We start from the raw sequence: 24,916 nt of genomic DNA, 5'->3' as shown, positions 1-24,916 counted from the left end.
CCGGTTGGTAGCTCGAAAATTCGTGGGTCGAATGGGTCGAAAGATCAAAATGATGTCGTTTTGATCTTTGTATTTTTTTTATTTTTTTTTTCAGCAGAAGAAAGAAGAAGACGAGGGAGGAAGAAGGAGGAGGAGGGGAGGGGAGGGGAGGAAGAGAAGGAGGGGGGGGGGGGAGGGGAGGGGAGGGGAGGGGGCCAACAAACTCGGGGCTGAGGCAGGGGCGGAGGTGTGGCGGCGAGGCAGAGGCAGAGGCGGAGCTGCGGCGAGGACGGTGAGGCGACGAGGATGGCGAGGCGACGAGGACGTCGGCAGAACCAGCACCCTGGCTCCCTCTCTTCTCCTTCTCCTCTCTTCTCTCCCTCTCTTCGAATTCGACCCACGAAATTCGAGCACCCACCCATTTTTCTATTTCCTACAATATGACTAAAAAGGGTACGTATCCATCATTAGATATCTATTGCAACACACTTTGGTCTCTCCTCTTCATGGCTGTTTCATCTTCTTCCCCATTATCATTGAGAAACTCATCCACACAAACATATAAATTCATTCTCTTTTTCTTCTTCCTCGTATTCTCAGCTTCAATCAAACATTCCAATGGATGCTACACATCCATCTTCAGCTTTGGCGATTCGATCGCCGACACCGGCAACTTGGCGTGCATCTCGGAGTCTCCTCAGCCTCCCCACTTCATGTTACCACCCTATGGTGAAACCTACTTTCACCGCCCCACCGGCCGTTGCTCCGATGGCCGCCTCGTCATCGATTTCATCGGTACAATACAAAAACACACACACACTACAACAAAATGGTTCTTTAATGACAAAATCACTTTGTCTCCAATAGTGAAATTTTCGTCACCAAATTGATCTGTGACGAAATAATTTCGTCACCACGTTCGTCATCAATTCGTCGTCACTAAAAGTACCTGATGACGAAAATTTATTTTGTCACCTATTATTGGTATTTGGTGACGAAATATTTCGTCACTAAATGTTAAATATTTTGTCACCTATAACGTTCATTTCGTCACTAGAATTAAATAAAATTTTATTATATTTGTTTTGGGTGACAAAATATTTCGTCATTAAAAATAGCGATAGAATTTTTAGTGACAAAAATATTGTCACCAAAAGATGGAAAAAAAGACCCTTCAGTGACGAAAACTTTTGTCAACAAATATTTTAATTTAGTGATGAAATAGTGAATATGTGTGACGAAATTATTTGTTGGGATTAGAAAGTTTGTGTCAATTTTTTTTCATCGCCAATAATAAATAAATTTTAAAAATTGAGAGGGAGGGTTATATTTGCAATTTATATATTTTTTTTCAATAAACAATACCTGTACATTTTAACAATCTATTAAATAAAATATCTAATACAAATCAATATAAAATTAAACTGTTCATTATCATAAAACAACCCAAGCAAAATACATGTCTCGTAGTATCAAGGAATTAATATATAACATCCAAACTATAACATCTATTCTAGTAAAATCAAAAACTACAACACAATCAAAATAATTTGTGCACTTTAATAACCTGCTGAATATAATACCCATTACAAATCATTACAAAAACCTGTTCTTTTAATCTATTCAATAAAATATCAACAAAACGATAAGATCCGTCACAATATAATCATAACCCACAACAACATAATCAAAATACATGTTTGGTAATATCAACAAAAAATACTACACTGTGATGGATGTGTCTGGTAATATCAACAAAAAAAACTCTTGCCATGCAAGTTTCCAAATTCATTCATCTCCAATTTGCCATTTAAAAAGAAAAAAAAAAAAAAGACAACAACAACAAAAGGTTAAAGTAACCATTCACTAAATATGTTAATAAGCAACCTAGAAGAGAGAGAATAAAAATTTCGAAGTAAATTTGAAACCAAATTTTACCGTGCTTGTTTCGTAAATTTTTACAACTTACATTAGTTCCTCCCAAGGTATTCATGATATTTCTCAGCCTTTTAACGACTATTTCAAGATTTTACTCCCTAACGGCCTATTTTCAAGGCTAAATGTTTTCCAACCGAGAGTCCTATGATTGTTCTATAAGTTTTCATAACTTATGTTGATCCCTCCCAAGGTGTTCATGATAGTTTCTGATAATCTCAAGGTGTTTGTGATGTTTTTTGGGCCTTTAGATGCATATTTCACTATTTTTCCCGGACCTTGTGCCTAAATGTCAAAAGTAGTTTTTTATTCTACCCTAGTTGAAGAAGAAATGTTCTACTAAATTAACATATAAACATAACATACTAACCAAGAAGCTTGTCCATCAGAATCTGAACTTTCCCCACTCTCCCCTACTAAATTTGTTCATTTTGCTGTGCTATTTGCATGTTCATCAGATGGAGGACTGTCAGCAGTATCCTAAAAGACGGAATAAAGTAGAAATTAACATAGTAGTTTTAAAATAGGAGAAAACTTTATCACAGTCAATGAAAATATGAATCTAATAATATATGGTTCCGCAATAAGGGTTTCATAATTCACTAGCTTAGTTTAACAACCATGGAATAAATGTAAAAATGCCAATGTTAAACACAAAGTACCTTGGAACATTTAGAAGTGAATTTGAATGAATATGACACTGGAACTTTTCTAGTGTCAAAAGGCAATAGTGTGCCTTGGTGCTGAATTATCATATATAGAACGATGAAAAAAAAAACGGGGCATGACAAAAAAGAACAAGGAAACCTAACTTTCTCATCAAAAGAAGTATCTTCACCAAAATCAATAAAGTTTTTATGTTTGTCATTACCAAAATAATACAGAAAGGGTAATTACAGCTTCACATCACATAAAAAAATAAATAAGAAAAAGAAACGCATACAACATATTATGACAAGTAGTAAAAGATTAAGGCCCCATTTGGGATGGTGGTTTTTTGGTTAAAATAGCCAAAAAGCCAAAACACCCAATCAAAAAGCCAAAAAGCCAACTAAAATAGTCACTTCTCAAATGAGCACTATATATCCTTCTTTAGGATCTACAGTTATCTGCTGCATTCAAAGCTTAAATCCTATGATAGCTTATGTTGAAACCACGAAATGGGTAAGCTTACATATCTGGCCACACTATCGATGATTTAGGCCTCAAATAGATGAGTTTGGATTTGTGAATCCCAAAGGATCATTGTTTCATGCTGTGGTGACTTCAGTTTGAGACGGCCGTTGAACTAAGAGCAGTCACTTGTGCAAGTATTTAATCAAACAAGCATAAGTATGGTGCATACATTGTAAAACAAAAGATTTTATTTTAAATATCATGGACCCAATATCTACCACTTCTTGTGATATTTATGCAAAATTTTGATATGGTGCCATTTTTCATATATGTAATTAGTCTAAGGCATTGTTTGATCCAATGCAAATTGAGAATCAAGGGCATTTACGGCAGCTCCCTGCTTATATATATATATATATATATATATAAAATAAATAGAAAATAACCATCTTAATTTTGTTTTTATTTCCTCCAAATAGGCACCTTCTGGTAGTCAAAGTTGTGTGTGGTGGAATACTAGGGTGGTCTTGTTTTGCAGAATGCATTCCTTAAGACCAAAGCCTTAGTTGGAACTGGCTGGAGAAATTCACTAGAGACTATAGTGAAATAGTTCCCCTTGCCACTTTCCATAGCAAGAAAAGTCCACAAAAAAATAAATAAATAAATAAATAAAAATAAAATTGTTGGGATGCAAACCACCATGTGCACATTGAGATGAGTGGAAAAAAAAAAAAAAAACTCCATACCAAATAACTCAAATCTCCTATAGAACTAACAAAAGAATATTAGGAATTCATCAACCTCCAAAACCAAAATGTATATATATACACAAATAAATATAAGTAATATGCACAAAAAAAAAAAAAAAAAAAGCTCCCTGCCAAATAACTCAAATCTCCCATCTGATATTTGCAATTTCATATGAAAACATGACTGGATAGTAGAGATTCCAATTTAAACAATCCCATTCTATGCAGCAAAAGAGAACAGGAAAATAAAAGAGGGGGAGAGTTTCCATCCTGCTCACTATTTTCTTCCTGCCCCAAAGTGAGCAGGAGATAAAGGGATATACCTTTTCCTCTAATGTTTTTTCCCTTCAAACAACAATTGCGTTAGTTTGCAATAGTACACAAGTAAACTTAAGGTATGGAACCAATTGCTCAAAGAGAAAAACTAGAATCCTTTTTTCTAGGTAACTTTTTCCAACCCTCCATCCATTTTTGGTTGAGATTTTCTCCTTTGAATCCAATCTGGTGGTCAAGGACATGTTCAAGAAGCATTTCAATTTCAATAAAGAGAGCAAGGATTATGGCAAATCTACATAGAATCAAAACCCTTCTCACCGGCAACAGACAAATACTAAAAGTGGAGGTATATATATATCAACATAGATGATTACCTCACTCGGACTGTCAGGGGAGAACCAGCGTAGTAGGACACCAAGATGTACCACAGCAGGTATTAGCTTGAAAAGCAATGGAGTAGTAACCTGCACTAAGAAATTTAGAATGATCAAACTGCCAAAAGATTGATGCAACAAAGACAATCATTTGATTCATCACCATATTGAAATTTTTTGGCTAGTCCAGACACCAGGATTGACATATTACATTAGGCTTCCTGATCCTTAGTGACTTTGATCCCTCAAGTCAATTTATTGCAACTCGGAATTTATATTGATAATTTGCTTCTTGAAAAAAATAATTAAACATTATGCATTTTTTTTTTTTTTGGTGGGAACAATCATGTCTAAATCAAAAAATCTGAATCTAAATACAATGAAGAAGAATTTCGTGGATAAAATAAATAAAATAACAATCCACATAAAATGATTAACAGACTAAATGTAGAACTTTCCTTTTATGAGCAATGAATATGGTGCATTGAGACAAAAAAACCAATGCAAATACATTAAACAAAAATCAAAGGGTATTAAAAGGGGGATGAAGAAATTCCTTCAACAGGGCTGAAAGACTTCTGAGTTTGTTGATGCAGGTGATGGGAATTGTTGTGTGGTGGTGGAAAGTGAGGGGAGGCTTTCTACCATCTCTCTCTTTTACTTGTTTTGAAGCTAAGCGATTGAGCAGTAAGTTGAGGAAGAAGGCACTGAAAGGGAGAATCTTTTTTTGAAATGTCAGAACAGAGAAGGGAGGTTTGTTCGGGTGATGGATTCTCATCTTTCAGGAATGTAGGTTGTTGATAATATATATATATATATATATATATGAGTGTGTGAGTGTGTGTGTGTGTGTGTGTATTATATGCTCTTTATCACTTTAACAATTAATAACAACATTAAATAATAAAATATCCTCCAGAAGGACAGTGAGTACAATGCATTTAGGCAAAGAAAAAGACCATCACACTGCACACACTCCAGGAATTATACATGCACCACTTAAAGAATAACCAACCCTCCATCCATTCTTTAACTGTAAAATCTCAACCAAAAAAAAAAAAAATTTATTTTACAAATGTTGAAGTGTAAAATGGCTTGTCCAAAGGCCAACTTATCGACCTGTGCACTCTTAATTATATCTAAATTGCAATGCCATCATTAGGAAACAGAACATTCAAATAGAAGGGGGCTCTGTCAAATTTATATAGTTTTCCAACAATTATATACTTGGGTATGTACTGAAAGCCATAAAACTTCAATTTCAAATTTAAGGGTAGTCCAAGAGTAAACTTTTTGTACCATGACTTTTTTGTTCCTTTAGATACTCAGAGCCCATAAATCTTTATGCTTCCAAGATTGTCTTTAATTTACTAAATTGCTGGGCCATAATTAGTGCAAATTTCAATTGTAAGCCATTCAAAACATAAGAGAATCACTATGGCACCTGGTTTCATATTTTGAATTGAATTAAATACACATAGTGAAGGCCACAAGGAAAATAATATGATGAGTGAGCGAGAGAGAAAGAGAGGTAAAGATCAACAAAATGCAGATAAACAAACATGTAAATAAACGCATCGAACATTTAGCATTTTTAACATATGAAACACTTCAAAATAAGCGAAATGAAATCAAAATGACTTTTGTGATATAGAACAGAGAAAGGGCTGAGATCTGAGAGATCGAAAATTATAGTTAGGGTTTGAAATTGGGGGAGAGGGGGCAGAGAGAGAGAAAGAGATATATAGAGCAAAAATCAAGGGTTGATTTCAACAAAAATTAAGGGCTAGTTTCAACAAAAATCGAAAATCAAGGGTTGATTTCAACAAAAATTGAATTAGCAAAATAGTAGAAGAATAGAAGAAGATAAGAGAAGAAGAAAATAGAAGAGAAGAAAATACCTTAGTTGCCGTTGTTGCTCGCCGATCGCTGCCGCTGGTCACTCTCAGCTGGTCGAACGGGTGCCGGGCGATCTAGAATATGCAGAAGGCTAGGGTTAGCGCTTGAAGAGAGAGAGAGAGAGAGGGAGAGAGGGAGAGAGGATTGAGAGATATGTTTGGAATCTCAAAAATAAAATAAAAAATGAATTGTTTCTTTGTTGGCTGGGGGGGTGTGGGCTGCTGAAATAAATAAATAAAAAATAAAAAAGTTACTTCACACATTTTTTTTTTATCACATATTGAATTAAAAGTGGGATGGTTTTAAATTTTTAGGTGTGACCTATATGTATTATTGTAGTATTGGTGGAATATTAGTAGATTAATTTTTTGCAACGGTTTGAAAGGTCTTCGCAAATTAACAAAAATGAAAAAAATTGGATGAGGCTTTAGGACTAGGTGCACTGTTGGGTTCGTGGGGGCCACCATGGGTTTCGTTTTGATAATTCGAACTGTTAATTTGTAGAATTCGTCGAGTACTATATACCTATAAAATATCACGTTGATCGGATATCGATAGCTATGTGATCAAATCAATTTTGTAGTGAAAGGCTGTCGGCGGTGAGCCTCGCACACCGGCGATGTGTGTGAATCGATAAAATGTTAGCAGCGGCGGTGAGGAAACTTAGTCCCGTGAATGAGTATAAGGTGTGTGTGTGTGTGTGTGTGTGTGTGTGTGAGGTCTGTGTGTACAACCAAGCATAACAGGTTTTTTTTTTTTTTTTTTAAGATGAATAAATCTGCTTCTATAGGCGCCAATATATTTTCATTTCCCTCTAAAATATTTAGCAACTAAATCATTTATTGGTGACAAAATTATTTCTTCACCAAAAATAAAAATATTGGCCACAAAAATAGTTTTGTCACTAAATGATATTAGAATATTAAAAATTATTGGTGACAAAAATATATTCGTCATTAATAATTTTATAATTGGTGACCAATTGTTTCGTCACCAAAAGTCTCAAAATTTTGATACCCTCCAAAAAAATAGCGGGAAAATCTTCGGTGACAAAAAAAATATAAATAATGATGAAAAATAATTTCGCCACCTAATTTTTTTATTATGTATTTAGATTGGTGATGAAATTTTATTTTTGACTCTAAAAATGGTACATTTGGAGACGAAATATTATTTTCGTCATGAAAAGATACGTATTTTGTGACAAAATTTATTTTCGTCATTAGTTTTCTTCTCTAAAGACTATTTTTGTTGTAGTGACATATATACATATTCATATGCACGATTGCTTTTAGTAACTGGGTTTTTCTACAATCTTGTTTTGGTACAATTTTTTAAGTAGTTTTTCTTTAGGATGAAATTATTGCTAAAACAGTTGATGCCTTTGGCAAATATTGTAGAAGATTTTTATTTTTGAGAAAGTTTACTTTTTAGTTGGTTTAGAGTTTTTTTTTTTTTTTTTTTTGGCTCAACTAACACGGAATATTATTTTACCCTTTCAATTTTAAAATTGTATATTTAGACTGTTGAATTATCGAAATTATTTCAATTTCACCCCTCTAGAAGTAGGTCTTTGTATATTTTTTATAATTAAGAATCTAAATGCACAATCTTAACACTACAACATATAAAAATTTTAAAGATTAAATTATTTAGTGTTTTAAAGTAAAAATTTTGTTGTAAAAGATATTTAAAGACCAATTTCTATTGTCGTGAGTATAGTCGTTATAAAGTCATCCTGAAAAGTCAAAAATAAAATTTTTAGTGACAAAATTTTGAAAATGTCACTAATAAATACACTTTTTAGGACAAAATAATTTGGTCTCAAAATAGTTTATGGTTTATTTTTTGAGACAAAAAATTTGGTTCAAAAAAGATAATAATTCATCACTAATGTTCAATTTTAGTTACTAAAAATATAATAACGATACTTTTCGCAATAAAAATATTTAATTCTTAAAAAATAATTTTATTCCTAAATTTTGAATTTTAAAATCTTAATTTTTTGTACTGTAAAGTTGAATGAAATAATGTGATAATTGTAATAAATATTTTTTGTTTTTGTTTGTATGGACATTTTTTGAAATTTTTTATTTTTAAAATCATTCATTACTAGAAGGGAAAGTAATAAAAGAAATATATATATATATATATATATATATTACTAGCTTTGCTTTTGTTATTAGCTCTTTTTTAAATAATACGAAAAGTAAAACAAAAGCATAAACTAGGAAAGGAGAGGCTAATCCCTCTTATATACAATTTTAACGTCGTCAATTATTAGAATGGGTCTCAACAAAATAAGGAGATTTTTTTTTATAGATCTTCAAGTCTTTTATTTGGTTTTCTCCCATATGAGCAAAAGGCATCTTCACATTGATTGGTTTCTCAAAAAATGTGCTTGATAGTCCAATCCATTCTGAAGGTAAGGAATTTGAAGTCTTCCATAAGAGTACAGTAAAGGTAGTTTGAGTGAGCTCCTTCATCAATGAGTTTGACAGCATCTTAACAGCTTGTTTCAATCACCACATTTCTCCAATCTTTTTTTATGAATGATGGTTGTTCCGCAGTAAATAGCCTATATTTCTGTTTCAAGATTTGTTGCTACATCCAACTTTTCAGAGTATCCAAGAATCCAAGAATCCAAGAATCCAAGAACTTTTTGCATCTCTAGAGTCCTCCAAAATCAATTTCCCCCCAATTTTCCTTGGCACATCCATCAACATTTAGCTTGATATTATCTGTAGGAGGAGATAGTCAATTGATCAGTTTAGTTCTTTGTTGATCAGAGCTTAGGTGGTATTGGCAGGCCTCATGGATTTCTTTTGCTATTAGCTCTTGCTAATACTTTAAGAGCTATAGCTTTAGGAGAATATTTATTTAAGTAAAAAATAATAATTAGAAAAAAAATGGTGATCTTTTGACACTTTTGACACAAACAGGGTGGGTTCTGTTTGAAAAATAATTATCTTTTCTTTTTTTCTTCTAAATTGTCTGAAATCAAGCAATAAATTTTATTTTATTTTTTATTTTAGGTTTAAATAATTCAAAAGTTATTTTTTTGACTTAGAAATTTTGTGCACTGATTTTGCAGCTGAGTATCTTGGTCTACCATTGGTGCCACCATATTTTAGTGGGCAAAATGGAAGTTGTATCAATTTCCAAGAAGGTGTGAATTTTGCAATTGTGGGTGCTACTGCTCTGGATGTTGACTTCTTTGAGCAAAGAGGAATTCACAATCCCTTCACAAATTGTTCTTTGGGAAATCAGTTGCACTGGTTCAAGAAAATGTTGCCATCTATTTGCCACACTCCTTCAAGTAAGTTTTCTATGTATGTATATGTATGTATCTATATATATGTATATATGTAAGTTCTCTCCTTTCCAAAGTCATGTTGAAGAATTATTTTTTATTTTTATTTTTTTAATCAGAAAAAGAGAATATATTAAGCACTAAATCAGGTTACATCCGAAGATAACAGAGGGCTAGGGAGATACACATTCCACAAAGGAGAATATGTTGAAGGATTGTTTGATCTCAATTTTTTTTTTAAAAATGGTTTTTTAACTCTCTTAAAAAAAAAAAAAACTCATAATCATTAGCTCAAGTGAGAATCTTGTAATAAAAAATCTCAAGACACAATCAACTAAACAAAGTAATAGAGAGATTTAGAAATAGAAAATCTTATAATCAAATTCACCGAGTCATTGAGTGCTAAACAAACATAACTATTGCCTGAATGAATTTGGACATCAAAGAAAAATATTTGTGCTTTGCGAAATTCTCTTACATAATAATTAGGCTTTTATTGTATTTTATTTTATCATAATTTTAAAAACATGGCAGTCAAAACTATTGCGAGAATAATATTATACAAATAAATAAGTTCTATAAATTAGATTATTTTATTTATTGATGTGACACCCATCATATTAATATTAAAGTAAGTCAATTTTTAATTTTTTTTTTCATAGCACTATAATTAATAAGAAAAAATTTATAAAATGTTGAAGTAATAGACCATCATCATCATGAGGTTGAACACTTGCATCATGGGGTTTGGGGTGGTGGGGTGGGGTCTGATGGGCAATGCAGTGCAAAAGCCCACTGCCATTATCTTTAGAGTTGGTTTGTTTTGAGAGATGGATGGAACTGGACCAATAGTGATAAGGGCATAATAATTATCATGTTTGTTTTTAAATGGTTTGTGTTTTGAGATAAATTTTTAAAAGAAATTTTGGAAAGAAAGTTTATAAATTTTTTTAGTTTGTTTGGTTGTATATTTTGAAAATAGTTTTGGAGTTTGAGATGATTTAATATTTTATTGTAGTTAAATAGATGTGTGCGAGAGAAAAAATGATTAATTGATGTGTGGGAGAGAGAAAGTGATTTTGAAATTTTTTTTTCAAAAATTATGTTTTGAGAGTTAAACCAAACAAGGCCATAGTCTTCCAAGACTATGAAAGGCCTTAAATGAGGGGATTAGTAGGAGTGTAAGGGTGTAAAAATGGCTCGCGACCTAGGTTGGGCTAGGCCGAGTTAGGCTCGAGCCTGAGCCTGAGCCTAGCCTAGGGCCCTAGGCTTGGGCCGTCATTTTGAAGTTGACTCAACTTGTGGGTTCGGCTTATCGGCCCGCTTAAGGCCCACTCAAAGTCCAGCCTGAGGCCCGGTCCGTCCGAGGCCTAGTGTCATTTTTAGTGAAAAAGAATAAAATTTTAGTGAAAAAAAATAGAAAAAAATATTCAGGCCCGCCCAGGCTCGGTCCAAGCCTAAGTCCAAGTTTAGGCCTGTCGACCTACGCAAGGCTCAAATACCCCCAAAGCCTGGGCTTAATTTTCCAGCCCGTGACCCGACCTGAATTTTGACTCGAGCTCACGTAGCCTGACAAGGGCTGGCCCAAGCTTGGGCCCGGGCTGGGTCAAATTTACAACCTTAGGGAGGTGATATTCAAAAATGAAATAACACATCAAAGGGTATTTATGGAATTTTTAATATAAAATTAATTTTAATAAATTAATTTTTTAATATTAAAATGTAATAATATATATAATAATTTATTAAAATTATATGTACCAAAAAAAATATGTATTTATAAAATATAATTACTAATATTAAATATGTATATATATAACAAAATAAAAATTAATTCTTATGAAATTTATCAAAATGTATTTATCAAAATGTATTTATGAAAAATGAAATAACACATCAAAGGGTATTTATCAAAATGTATTTTTGAAATTTCATATAGTTAATCCCATTATAGAATGACAAAATAAATATTAATTCTTACTAGTCCGATGATTATAAAATAAACATAATTTTTTTTAATTCTCTCACTAACAATTTTTCACTAAATATTTCCACACTAAGAATTCCACCTAATCTAACTGAAAACAAAAGGAATATATGTATGGAAGTCAAAGTTGGAAAACTTTACAAAATGTTTGTTGTATACATTGTATATGAAATTTGATTAGGTATGGCCTCTTTTTAAAATTCATGTGTTGCATATGTAAAAATTATTCAATAACATTGTCAGCAACTTTCATCTCATTTCTTCAGACTACTTCTTACCTAAGTTACCTTAGACCCACATTTACAAATAATTATTGTTATGTTTCACATGCCATATAATACTAATATTACTTTCACAATCTCAAACCCTAATTCCATCCTCTGATCTCACCTATCACCTACCGTTACCAACTCCGCTTCTCCTTAAGCCCTTTTTTAGCCCTTTTTGCCACACTCAACCCCTTTCTACCTAGTGCCAACCCCAGTTCTTCTTTACTTCCAATACCGTACCCTAGCCACTTCCATCATTGTTTCTCTCCAGACTCTTCGCACTGCTGCGACTCTTACCCTCATAGTCCTCTGCCCCTTGTAGCCTCTGTCCCTATTTCCCACTATTGCGACCCTAAACTTACTGCATTTTCCATCGCTACCGCATAGTTGTTCTTTCTCATGGTCAATCTTTCTCTCAATTGATCTCTTTTACGCTCTCTAGCTCATATCTGTTGTAGAGGTGAGGAAGTTATGGGGTAGAGAAGGAGGTGTAGATGGTAAAGATGGGTTGAGAAGGGGTGGACAAAGGTGGGAAGAGTTATCGGAGTTGGGAATGAACAAGAAAGAAAAGTAACTGGAGCTCATGCAGCTAGGTGAGGGTTGGGTTAGGTTTACGGGTTAAGATTTAGGAGGTTATAATGGGATACATTTGTAATTAAAAAAATATAAAGAGACGAAGTTTCAAAAGTATAAAACAGGAGAAATTACAATTCAACCTATATTTTCAAAATAAATTTTAAATTAATGATAAAATTTATCAACTTTAATAATTGAAATTCTAAATTTTTCCATCACTTTATAATTTTTTTTTTATTTTTGATTATTTATTTTTTGTTGTTGTGATCTTCCAACTAGTTCACAATTTTTCCTTAAAAAAAATGGGGTAAATTATAGTGACACTCCCTGAGGTTTGTTTTTAATATATATACATCTCTCACGTTTTGAAAATTATATTTCCCTTTTTGTGGTTTGCAATCACATTACAACTTATTCCTTCTGTTACTTAGGGTCTGTTTGGTAACGTTTACGTTTTCAGTTTATATTTACAAAAAATTTATAAACTGGTTTTTGTTTATTTTTTGTTTATTTTTAGAAAAACATAAACTACAAACGCGTTTGGTAATTGACAAAATGTTTAAAAAAATTTAAAAATATAAAAAAGAGTGAGAAATGACAAGTAGTGGCAAGTGGCGGCGGAAGACGGTGGTGGAAAGTGGTGACGGTGGATGGTGGGTAGCAGGTGGTGGTGGGTGGATGGGTGACAGTGGCGGGTGGTGGGTGGTAGCGAGTGGGTGGTGGTGGTGGTGGTGGCGGGTGATGGGTGGTGGTGGCAGGTGGGTGGCGGATGGCGGGTGGTGGTGGTGGTGGTGGTGGTGGTGGTAGCGGCGGCGGGTGGGTGGCGGATGACGGGTGGTGGTGAGTGGTGGCGGGTGGGTGGGGGTGGTGGTGGCGGGTAGGTGGCTGGTGGTGATGGTGGGTGGGTGGATGGGTGACGGTGACGGTTGGTAGCCAGTGGGTGGTGGTGGTGGTGGTGGTGGTGGCAGGTGGGTGGTGGTGGCGGCGGCAAGTGATGGATGGTGGCGGGTGGTGGTGGTGGTGGTGGTGGCAGGTGGGTGGTGGTGGCGACGACAAGTGATGGATGGTGGCGGGTGGTGGTGGTGGTGGTGGGTGGGTGGGTGACGGTGGCGGGTGGTGAGTGGTGGTAGTGGGGGATGGGTGGTGGTGGCGGAAGACGGTGGTGGAAAATGGTGGCGAGTGGTGGCTAGTGTTGGGTGGTAAAAAAAAAATCTCAAAACTCAAAACGGAAACACATTTTTTGAGTTTACATTTTTTGGACAAATTTATAAACTGAGACCACTGATTTATAAATAAAAAATTTTACCAAACAAGTTTTTATTTGAATTTTTAAAATTTTTGTAAATATAAACAGAAAACTGAAAATGTAAGTGTTACCAAACGGCACCTTAACGATTGAGTTAGCAAATAACTTTTACTGGACCTCAACAACTAAAATTTTTAAATACCAAATTTACTCTCAAATTGAGTTAACTCGTTGAATTGAGAAATTGTTTTATAAACTCATTACATGACTATCATTTCCAAGCAGAGTATCACCTTTCTATCTTTCTTCTTCCTTTACCTACTGCTTTGGCCACTTCTTTTCACCACCACTAGCGATAAGGTATTACACATCTACACATCTTAGACCCGCTATTAACACCGCTGTAGAGAAACCAATTACTGGTAGTGTCATCTTGCGTAGTGGTGAAGGTAAAATGTTTGATAATTTGTTTATGAGTATTGACGGGTGAGAAATGGTTGGTGTGAATCATTATGGTAAAGGTTAGTGGCATGTATGTGATGGTTGAGGCAAGAGATGATGGTTGTAATGGTAGGAGAAGCTTAGAAAGGGAATAGGGTAATATGGTATTTTTAATAACGGCAATGCTAGGGAGCTCGAAAATGAGTTCCCCCGAATCCCCCTAATTTTTTTTTTTTTTTTTTTTTTTCAGAAGCAGAGAATGAGGAAGAGGAAGGAAGAGGAGGAGGAGGAGGAGGAGAGGAACTGGAGGGGGCCATAATCACAGGGGAGGAGGAGGTGAAGGCGGGGCTGGGCAGAGGCGGGGCTGCGACGGCGGGGCTAGGCAGAGGCGGGGTTGGGCTGGGCTGGGCTGGGCGGCGATCGGGCTGGGCTGGACGACGACGGGGACCTCTCTTCTCTCTCTCTCTCTCTCTTTCTCTCTTTCTCTCCCTCTCCCTCTTCCTCTCTGCGACTGAACATGGAAGAAGACGAAGAAAAATAAATAAATAAATAATGCCCAAAACGACGTCGTTTTGGGCATTAGAGGGATTAGGGGGAGAGATTTTCGAGCTCTCAAAAATTATTCTTTTAATAATTTCATTGAAGGGCATTAAGGTCATTATGTTTTTTTTTTTTTTTTGTTAGTTTTTGTTAAGAGACAAGATCTGATAAGGGTGCTGTGTAATTTGAAAAATGTGAGTAGGGTTCTAATTATGGCCTGGCCCGGCCCGGCCTATTTGGGCCAGAGCTCGGGCCTCGAGGGCTCCTATTTTTTTCACTGTCTGACTCGGCTCGACCCATGGATCGAAAGGTGGGGCCCAAGCCCAAGTTTAGGCCCACTCAGAATAGGGCCTAGGGTCGAGCCCGTGAGTTTGGGCTCGAGTCGCAGGTTGCAGGCTGGGCTGGACTGGGTTGGGCTTGGGCAGGCCTTTTTTGTTTATTTTATTTTTTTATGAACGATAAATATATTATCTATGTAAATTATTTATTAGGGATAAAAAATAAAAGAAAAATTGTACGGGAGTATTTTAGTTAAGATTAATAAGATATTTGCTTATATTTCATGTATGGTATTATTTAATTTAATTATGTATGATTTATATTTTTTAAGTATGTACTTATAACTAAAAAAAAATGCAATTACATAATTTTTTCCTCTTGAAATGAATAATATTATATATTCAATTACGAAATTTTGTGCATATATATAGAATCATATGAAAATATATGCAAATTACTAGTTGATGAAATTCCTAATTGCACTTGACTTCTAATATCAGATTGTTGACTTTGTAAATGTTTGTTAGCATACCTTTTTAAATGACTAGTACTCATTGTAGATGCAGCACTAAGTAAATGTGTACAATATTTACATTTTACTTTAAATGTAATTTTACCATCAGGATTATTTATATATTTTTTTCAAAATGTTGCCAAACACTACTAGTTGTGCCCCTAGATGATGATCCAACTGTTGGAAGAGAAATATTAGAAGAAGAATCAAAAGATTCATGTTGTGTTGTATATGTATCAACATCGACATAACCATTAGGAATATTAAACCCATCGTAATGTAAGTAAAATAATATATAAGAAATAATAATTAATTTAAATAATGAGTAAAAAATAATAATTAATATTTGTTCAGAAATAATTAATATAAAAAAATGAGTTGTTAATAAATTTAATTAAACAAATTAAATGGAAGTCTTAGGCCAAGCCAATGAGCCGAGCTAGGCTTCAAATGAAAAGCCCAAGTCTAGTCTTAAGGTTTTGGGTTGGGTTTGGGCCTAGGCCGAAACGTGTTGGGCCCATCTCAAATTGCGAGGGTGGAATTTGTTAGCCTCATTATTAAAAGAGGTTAGTTACATAAAAAAAACATGTGAGGATAAATTATATTTTGCGTCCCTGCACTTTATATAAAATCTTATTTTAGTTTTTATACGTCAAAATTGTGACACTTAACTCCCTAAAGGATAACTTCTGTCAGCCTCACTATTGACAGAAGGGTAAATGTGACCCTTGACCAAAAGTGTAAAAGATTAAGTGTTATAATTTGATATGTAAAGAGTAAAATGAGATTTTACGTAAAGTGTAGAGGCAAAGTGTAATTTATCAAAAAAAAATAATAATAATAAAATTCTATTAATGGCCGACATAATTATAGTGTGTGACATGCTTACATACGTCAGAGTATACTTTTGTTTGTTTGTTGCACGTGTGTAGCAGGTGTTTTTTTAATTTTAATTTTTTTGGGTTCAACTTTTAGTACTTATTTGGAATAATATATTCATACAATAAAATTTTCATGGACCACGAAGTATTATTTATTAAGTAAATTACAAATATAACTTTTAAATTTTTTTAAAATAGGAATTATTTTTTATAATTTAAAAAATTATATTTTATTTTTTAAAATTTTTATTTACATAATAAACGAGTACTTTTTATTAATAAATAAATTTAATAAATAATTTTTATTGATAGTAAAAATATATTTTAATAACAATTCAAGTAATTATATTATTGTATAGGAGAGTAGTTCAAAATTTATTTTTTCTGTTAATTTTGTTAAATAGTTTTTTTTTAATAAAACAGTATTTGCAATTTTCAAAAACAAAGGAGACAATCCGTATTTTAAATAAATTTCAGAAAGTGTATTTATAATTTATTCTTATTTATTTAAGGAGAAATTGAAAATATATGAAACAGTCATCAAATAATTGCACTTCAAATGAATTTTTTTTTTTTGGTTTAACTCTGTCACACAGTAAGACTTGCGCCAAGCACATAAATGAATTTACACCATGTACATAAAAGAATTGCACCATCATAAAAATGTAATTTTTTTTCGCTACCCCACTGAAATGTAACTTTTCCTTTATTTATTATTATAGCGATAAGGAAAGAGACTACACTTGGGACTGCATACGAACCGAACTGGGCCGAAGCAATATTGAGTACGTTTGGGTTTGTTTGTTAATATTTTAACGAGTTTAAATTCGAACTCTATAAAAACTTAACGAACCGAGGTGTAGACGTCCCCGAACGCCCCGGGAGGAATGAGTCCCCCGTTCCGTTCGATATTGGGCTCACTACAGTTCAGGACTCTCAATTTGTCACGTTTCTAAATCTGAACCAAAGAGTCCAAATCCGGCAAATCGTTTTGAGAAAACAGATTTTGAAAGAAGTGCCAAACATGGACTGTTTTGCCAGATACAGAGTCGCCACCTAAATATTTTATTTTGGAGAAATTTAGGAAACCCTGACTCATTTGCCTAAGGCCACGTGTCCGTCATCACCAAAGTTGCCTCGGCTCGGGAACTTGGGTACGATTGGGGAAGGTCACTTCGTGAGCACCCCCACTCGCCCGATCAAAGATCGGCCTCTACTAACCATGATATCTATTTTTGAAAACATTATGTGTTCTTATTCCGGTTATTAGCCTAGATTACTATGTGATGCGCACAACATACAAGTATCGACTGGGTCGCCTGAATTGGAACAAAACATTTCATATTCGTTTGTTTGAAAATGGTTTGATGGTGCTACCCGCAAGTAGGCTAAGACGTGGATTTGCCACCCTCAGGTGGGCTTTAGAAAATATGATTTTGCCACTATCTAGTGGGCTTTAAAACTCACAGTGAATGAATTGTTCCAATCCAAATAACCCAACCTACACCCACAGGCATTCAGGCAGTTATATCACATAAGCATATAGCTTCATGGTAAGCATGCAATCATGGCAGTCACTCACACGCATGCAAAGATGCTAAAGCATAAAACTTACCGAGTACTCCAAGCCAAAACAGAAGCTAATTAGAAATCCATGCATGATCCTAACTATACAGAAGTGTCTAATGCAACACATGCAAAAATACAACTATAGCAGGCTCGGCTATTCTAAACATGGCATATGAAATGCTACAGCTAACATGTATTCAACTTGGAATTGAAAATACAACGCAGTTAGTATGATGTGCCGAGCCCGGTGCATGCAAAACAGATGAATGAATGCAAACATGCTATCATAATGTATGCTAATTGAAACATGTCCTAACCTAACCATCATAAGCGGGTAAATAAAAGGGAGAAAGACGTGGGGTTAGAAGACATACATCACACACACGCACACTTATTACAATATTGCCCTCGCGCAGAGAGTCCGAATAAATAATATACAGTCCCAAATAAATAGTACAGTCCAAATAAATAATACAGTCCAAATATGTACAGAATCCAAATTAAATAACAAATTTAACTAGGAAAGCATTAAATTGGCATGCAAGCCAGGGACTGCCTCGACTCTGCTTCGGATGATGAATGATGCATGTCCGGGTTGCTTTGGCGCAGAAATCCACTGCAATGCCCCAATTAGCCTCTGTTTACGATTGATGCCGGAATGCTGTGCAAGGCTTTTGAAAGGCTACTGATTCTTGATTTGCTGCAACAGAGAGCAGGAAAAGGGCATGGCAATATATTTTCACAAATGTATGCATGCCTCGATCCTCGTGCCACCAATCACGCATCTCGATGCATGATGGCCGAGGAGTCGAATTGTGCAACTCAATATAGAATGAATGCATATGAAAACACAACAAGACCTAACTCCATCATGGGCAATCCAGAGTGTCGGTGACAGGGAATTGAGACACGTTCCGTTACTCGAAGTACGAAACGTCCCTTGTTTCTCGTGCTCGGGCTAACTCCTATCCCAAGCACAATGCAATATGCATGACATGCATGAATGCAACTAATATACAACCTAGCATGCACAATGCTATGAAATGGCATACACGATGCACGAGATAACACGGCATACACAATGCACTAATATACAACCTAGCATACGCAATGCTATGAAATGAAATGGCATACACAATGCATAATGGACTTACACCAACATGAGTGGACCTCAGCCACACTCACATCAGTAGCCAATGGTATGAAAATGAGACACTCGAAATGCGTGCACACATGCACGCAAACCGAGGACCGATCCTAAGGCACAAATGCCACTCTAACAAGACATGGCAAGGCATGGAATATGACATATAAACATGCAAGTTTCAGCACTGAAATGCGATGCAAAATGATCCCGAAACATGGAAACATGGCTCCCGATGCATGGAATGGGACCCGAAACATGAATTTAGGCACATGGAGTGACCTATGGCTATGCAAAGCATGCATTATTTGAACATGAAGTGTGAATACAGAATCAAGAAAGTCCCAAAAAAAGCATATTTACAGTTTTAAGCAAGGCCAAACAATGGACACAAATAGGACTAAACTAGTATACAAAAATGGCCCCGTAAGAGAGATAATGAAGCAAGTAGCAGCTGATGGCCCCAAATGGCCAAGAGCCCTTCAACAAAGTTGAAGAGGGGCTCAAAATGAAGCACTTTATAGTTTACAATAAGCCACGAAAATAAACACAAGTATGGCTAAACTATTGTGCAAGAAATGGGCCAAAAGGGAGACAAAGAAGCAAGTGATGGTTGCTGGCCTCAAACAAAAGATGGCCCTTCAACAAAGTTGAAGAGGGGCCCAAAAATGGTGTTTTACAGTTAGTGACCAAACCCAAAACAGTTCACACGCAAGCCTAAAATACTATGCAAAATAAGGCCTAAAAAGGGATTTAAACACAAAGATCAAAAAGGGAATCTCAAACAGCAAAGGTCCCTTAATCAAACATGAAGAGGGGGTCAAAATGAGGCTATTTATAGTTCAGACCAGAGCCCAAAAAAATAAGCACAGGGGGCTAACAAAACATGCAAAAATGAGGCCGAAAGAGGGATAAAGAGGCAAGTGACAAAAGGAAGCCTCAAAAAGTGAAGAGCCCTTCAACAATGTTGAATAAGGGCTCAAAATAAACCACTTCACAGTTCATAACCAAGCTCAAAACAGTTTACAAATAGGCCAAAAATACTATGCAAGAAAGAGGCATACAAGAGAGGTAAAGAAGCAAGTGTTAAAAGGAAGCCTCAAACAGGGAGAGGCCCTTAAACAAACATGAAAAAGACTTCAAAATAATACTATTTTCAGTTAGGGTCGGAGCCCAAATATGCAAGCAAGAGGAGCCAATATATTGAGAAAAATAAAGCACAAAAGAGGGAGAATGAAGACTTACCCTTGTAGACAAAGCTTTGACAACTCTTGGACCAAGTTTGGTGGCTCCTTAGCTCTAGAAAACAGCTCAAAGTGGCTGGAATGGATGGTGGTGGTATGGTGCTAGGTGGTGGTGTAGAAATGGTGTAGGGTTTGGAGAGGTTTTGGTGCTTGGAAGAGAAGGAGAGGGAGGATCAATGCAAGAGGCTTGAACCAATTTTTGTAACCCCTGAAATGGGAGCTGGAGGGCCTCTTATATAGGCAAGAGTGTGGGAAAAAATGGGGGGAATTTCAAATTCAAGTTTCCCCCCCAAAAGGCCAAACCCTCGGACATGGGTGAAGTGCAAAACAGAATACATGGCTGGAATGCACTTGGGACAAGGATCATGGCCGGCCGGTTGTTGAAGTTGCAGGTGGCCGGCCGGCCCTCCCCATGGCTGGTCGGCCAAGGGTCAAAAGGGTCAAGAGGTATTAGTGGCCGGCCATGCCAAAAAGAAGGCCTCTCATGTGTGCACAACACAACCATGTAGTCAAAAACTGGAGAAAATGAACCAGGAAAGAGAAAAGGCCACTTTTAGGAGGGGTTCAAAAGGGTCACAAAGAATTACTGGCTGGCCATATGATATTGGTGGCCTCCCAAGTGTTTACAACACAAATATGTGGTTTGGGGCAAGAAAAAGTGGCCTCAAGGTGGTCAACATTGGCTTTCAAGTGAGAAAAACGGGCGATGGAGGGCGATGGAGGAATAAAACTGGTTGTCAGAACAATTACTGGCCTCCCACCCTTCTACGACCTTTCTAACAATGAAACAGAGGTCCCTGCCAAAAATGAACCCAAACCGATGCAAAATGAAGGTTCGGGGGCCGAAACGCGCAGCCCGAGGCCCCGAAAACTGACTGTTAGGCACCGGAAGTGGTGTTCGACCACGAAGTTGGTTTCTCGAGCTACAGTGTCCCTCAAAAGGGAGCAAATAAGATGCATGCCAAAAACCGAAGCAAACGGAGGTGGTTAAGCAGTCCCGAACCGAGGCACACGGCCAACGGCTCCGAAAAATCGGAAACCGGGCTCCAAACGGGAAAAATGGCCTACGACCACAAAATGTAGCCTACGGCCACTGAGAGATGATCTACGAGACCTCTCCCTCCCTTTGGGAAGAGAAAACAGAGAAAACAGAGCCTGGTTCACAAACCGAGGCAAAGCATGAAAGAGTCTGGAAGTCCGGAGGCAAGGCTTGCAGCCGAGACTCTGAAACCTCTGAACGAGCACGATATGCAACATCACAAAGTGCTCAATCAGTGACGTCTGAGTCTTAAGGTCAGTTAAAAATGGGGTGTCTACAGTTGCCCCTCTTTGACAGAACTCGAAAGTCACACGTGACGGGAATGAATGTCAAAGCCTAGAGACGACCCATTTTTGACAAGGCCGAAGACTTAGACAAATAGGCAAGACAACAAAGATGTGCTCGCAGGCATGCCCGCAGGCAGGGGGCAAGATGCAAAATGATATGCAGGAAGATTTTGATAATTGGACTTATACGCTACGCGAAGCCGGTTTGATAATTGGACTTATACGCTACGCGAAGCTGGTTTGAAAATTGAGGACTCATGCAATGCACTGCAATGTAGTGGCTAAGATGCAATGTAATAGCTAACAGGTAAAGGTACCTTACAGGGGCAATTGGCAATGACTTACCTCATACTACTGGGGATCTTTCGCTTCTCCTTGGTTGAATTGCAGGTACTACTTTTCTCCCTGACTATGGTCGCAGTTTTCCCTATTCTCCAACAGGGTGACAGACTAGGTTGGTTCAGTATCCAGAATTGAGGCGTATACACATGCTATCTCAATTTATGGGGCTGCCATACAGATTTCAAGCCGAGGATATACCCCTGGGTATTTAAACCAGACTTTAGTCTCGGAAATCCCGAACCTTTGCGTTCTAGGCAAGAGCCATTCGAACTCTAGTTTCCACCGTCTCAGTTGATCTCCTAGGAACTCACTGCTGACACAGGCAAGTGGCTATACCAGACCACTGGAAGTCGTTCGGGCACGATAAACACCAAAGGAATTGCACCTTTAGAGGATTTAAGGTCTCCTAGACTGGGTGAGTGTACAAGACAGTGCAAATAAATGCAAGTGCGATGCGCAAAACAGTGCGAGTGATGATGCAAGATTTAAGGTCTCCTTAGACCGAACGATAAAACAGATATGGTGCAATGGATGTAATAGATGATAGATGCGATGCAACAGAGAGTACAATAGATGCAAAATGGTGACATACTCCAACCACACTGGACTCGTGAGTGGAGGAAGAACAAAGAAAATCAAATCAGGAGCGCGTTCCATGCTTCCTAAGATAAATTCCAGACACGCTGAAATCGTGTGAGGAAGGGGACAAAGAGAGAAACATAGGGACTTATCCCAGTGTTTCGGAATGGTATAAGCATTAGAACGTATTCCGAACGCTTTTAACCGAAGGGGGAGAAACATAGGGACGTATCTCGGTGTTTCAGAATGGTGTGAGCATTGGAACGTATTCCGAACACTTTTAACCGAAGAGGGAGAAACCTACGGACGTATCCCGGTGTTTCAGAATAGTGTGAGTATTGGAACGTATTCCGAACACTTTTAACCGAAGAGGGAGAAACATAGGGACGTATCCCGATGTTTCAGAATGGTGTGAGCGTTGGAACGTATTCCGAACACTTTTAACCGAAGAGGGAGAAACATAGGGACGTATCCCGGTGTTTCAGAATGGTGTGAGCGTTGGAACGTATTCCGAACACTTTTAACCGAAGAGGGAGAAACATAGGGACGTATCCCGGTGTTTCAGAATGGTGTGAGCGTTAGAACGTATTCCGAACACTTTTAACCGAAGAGGGAGAAACATAGGGACGTATCCCGATGTTTCAGAACGGTGTGAGTATTGGAACGTATTCCGAACACTTTTAACCGAAGAGGGAGAAACATAGGGACGTATCCCGGTGTTTCAGAATGGTGTGAGCGTTGGAACGTATTTCGAACACTTTTAACCGAAGAGAGAGAAACATAGGGACGTATCCCGGTGTTTCAGAATGGTGTGAGCGTTGGAACGTATTCCGAACACTTTTAACCGAAGAGGGAGAAACATAGGGACGTATCCCGGTGTTTCAGAATGGTGTGAGTATTGGAACGTATTCCGAACACTTTTAACTGAAGAGGGAGAAACATAGGGACGTATCCCGGTGTTTCAGAATAAAAGATGCGGGCATTGGAACATGTTCCAAATGCTCTAAACCAAAGGAGGTCTAAGCCGTCGCACGCGCGAGGAGAAAGAATGATAATTGCAAGTGAATTGGTGTATAACAGTGCAATGAATGAGCATAACAATGCGAGATAGATGTGCATAATCAATGCAATGAATAGGTATAACAACGCTAGTGAAGCGGGTGCATAACAATGCAACTGGAACGTGCATCACAATGCAAGTGAAGTGGGTGCATAACAATGCAATTGGGACATGCATCACGATGCAAATGGAACGTGCGTGACAACGCATATTTAAAACAAAATGCCGAATAAGGGAATACAAGCCTTAACGAGACCAAATTCAAACGCGACCTCTGATTTACCTTTTGGAGGGGTTTGCAACACACTCAGATGCTTCGATTTTCCCTCTTTTCTTTTGCTTTGCAGTCTGGAACCCATATAGCTTCAGATAGATCCTAATTTTACTGTTCTCACATGACCTGGGTTGAACCCTGCAGTTTTCGAAAGAACAAATTCCCTTTTTTGCACAAATGTGGAGAATGGCACAGCACTCTGAGCACACAACAATTTAATTTTTGAAATTGAGAGATGAGTTTTTGACCAGGTATTGAGCCTACGACTGAACAAAGCAAGACAACTCAATACGGAAATAAAAGGCACACAACCTAAACGCCACTCAACAAAGGAAAAACAAGGTAAAACAACCTAAACACATCGAGACACGCTCGGAACGACTCAAAGCAAGAATCGAGACAAACAAAACAAGAGACATGACACACAGACATGTTACAAAGACGAGAGACCTCTCTGTACGCGAGGAGCCAGTTTCTCCGGGTATTATTTCCTACCATTTTTCATTTGTGATTCTCACATCACTCGGCCCTCAAGCTCTGTTTTTCTGAAAAAGCCCTTTCCTCACTTTTTCTCTCAGCACACACCTCTCTATTCTTCAATCTCTCATTTTAAATCCCTCTCCTGGGTGGCTGATGGATAAACAGAAAGTTGTGGGCTCTTGCCCCTAGCATTCCGCTAGATTCTTCTTCTTCTGTACGCAGCTAGTGAGTTTCTCCCATAGAGGGGCTGTGCTACAACTGGGTGTGTAGCAAATTTGCAACTGACATCGGTTGACGATGCTCTGTTGAGGAGTTTGGACGTGATTAGATCTATTCAGATGAGGGAGTGGAATATCTTGATCCATTCCAGTCCGTGCTTCGCACTTGGCTTGACACCTCGTTGCTTGGAGGATGCGAGAGCTTTCTGCCCTTTTGAGGATAGCTTCAGTGGTGCCCTTTTCTGGCAGGTATGGTGCCCTTCTTGGCAAGTATGGTGCCCTTCTTGGCAAGTATGTTGACAATGG

General features: G+C 37.0%; 1 protein-coding gene across 1 annotated transcript in view; it reads left to right on the top strand.

Annotated features, from left to right (window-relative positions):
* Window positions 1-390: 390 nt before the first annotated feature.
* Window positions 391-24,916, top strand: part of LOC114294983 (GDSL esterase/lipase At1g28580-like) — a 64,469-nt gene continuing 39,943 nt past the window's right edge. Inside the window, exons 1-2 of the mRNA XM_028239166.2 lie at window positions 391-774; window positions 9,423-9,647. Coding sequence (XP_028094967.2) covers window positions 420-774; window positions 9,423-9,647 — 580 coding nt within the window. The 5' untranslated portion in view covers window positions 391-419. The remainder of the gene's footprint in view (window positions 775-9,422; window positions 9,648-24,916) is intronic.

Source organism: Camellia sinensis, chromosome 9 (assembly GCF_055761805.1).
Source record: "Camellia sinensis isolate YWXY chromosome 9, ASM5576180v1, whole genome shotgun sequence".
In the NCBI taxonomy this organism is placed as follows: domain Eukaryota; kingdom Viridiplantae; phylum Streptophyta; class Magnoliopsida; order Ericales; family Theaceae; genus Camellia; species Camellia sinensis.
Note: the sequence above shows the minus strand (reverse complement) of the source record. Positions and strands in the feature narration are given on the sequence as shown.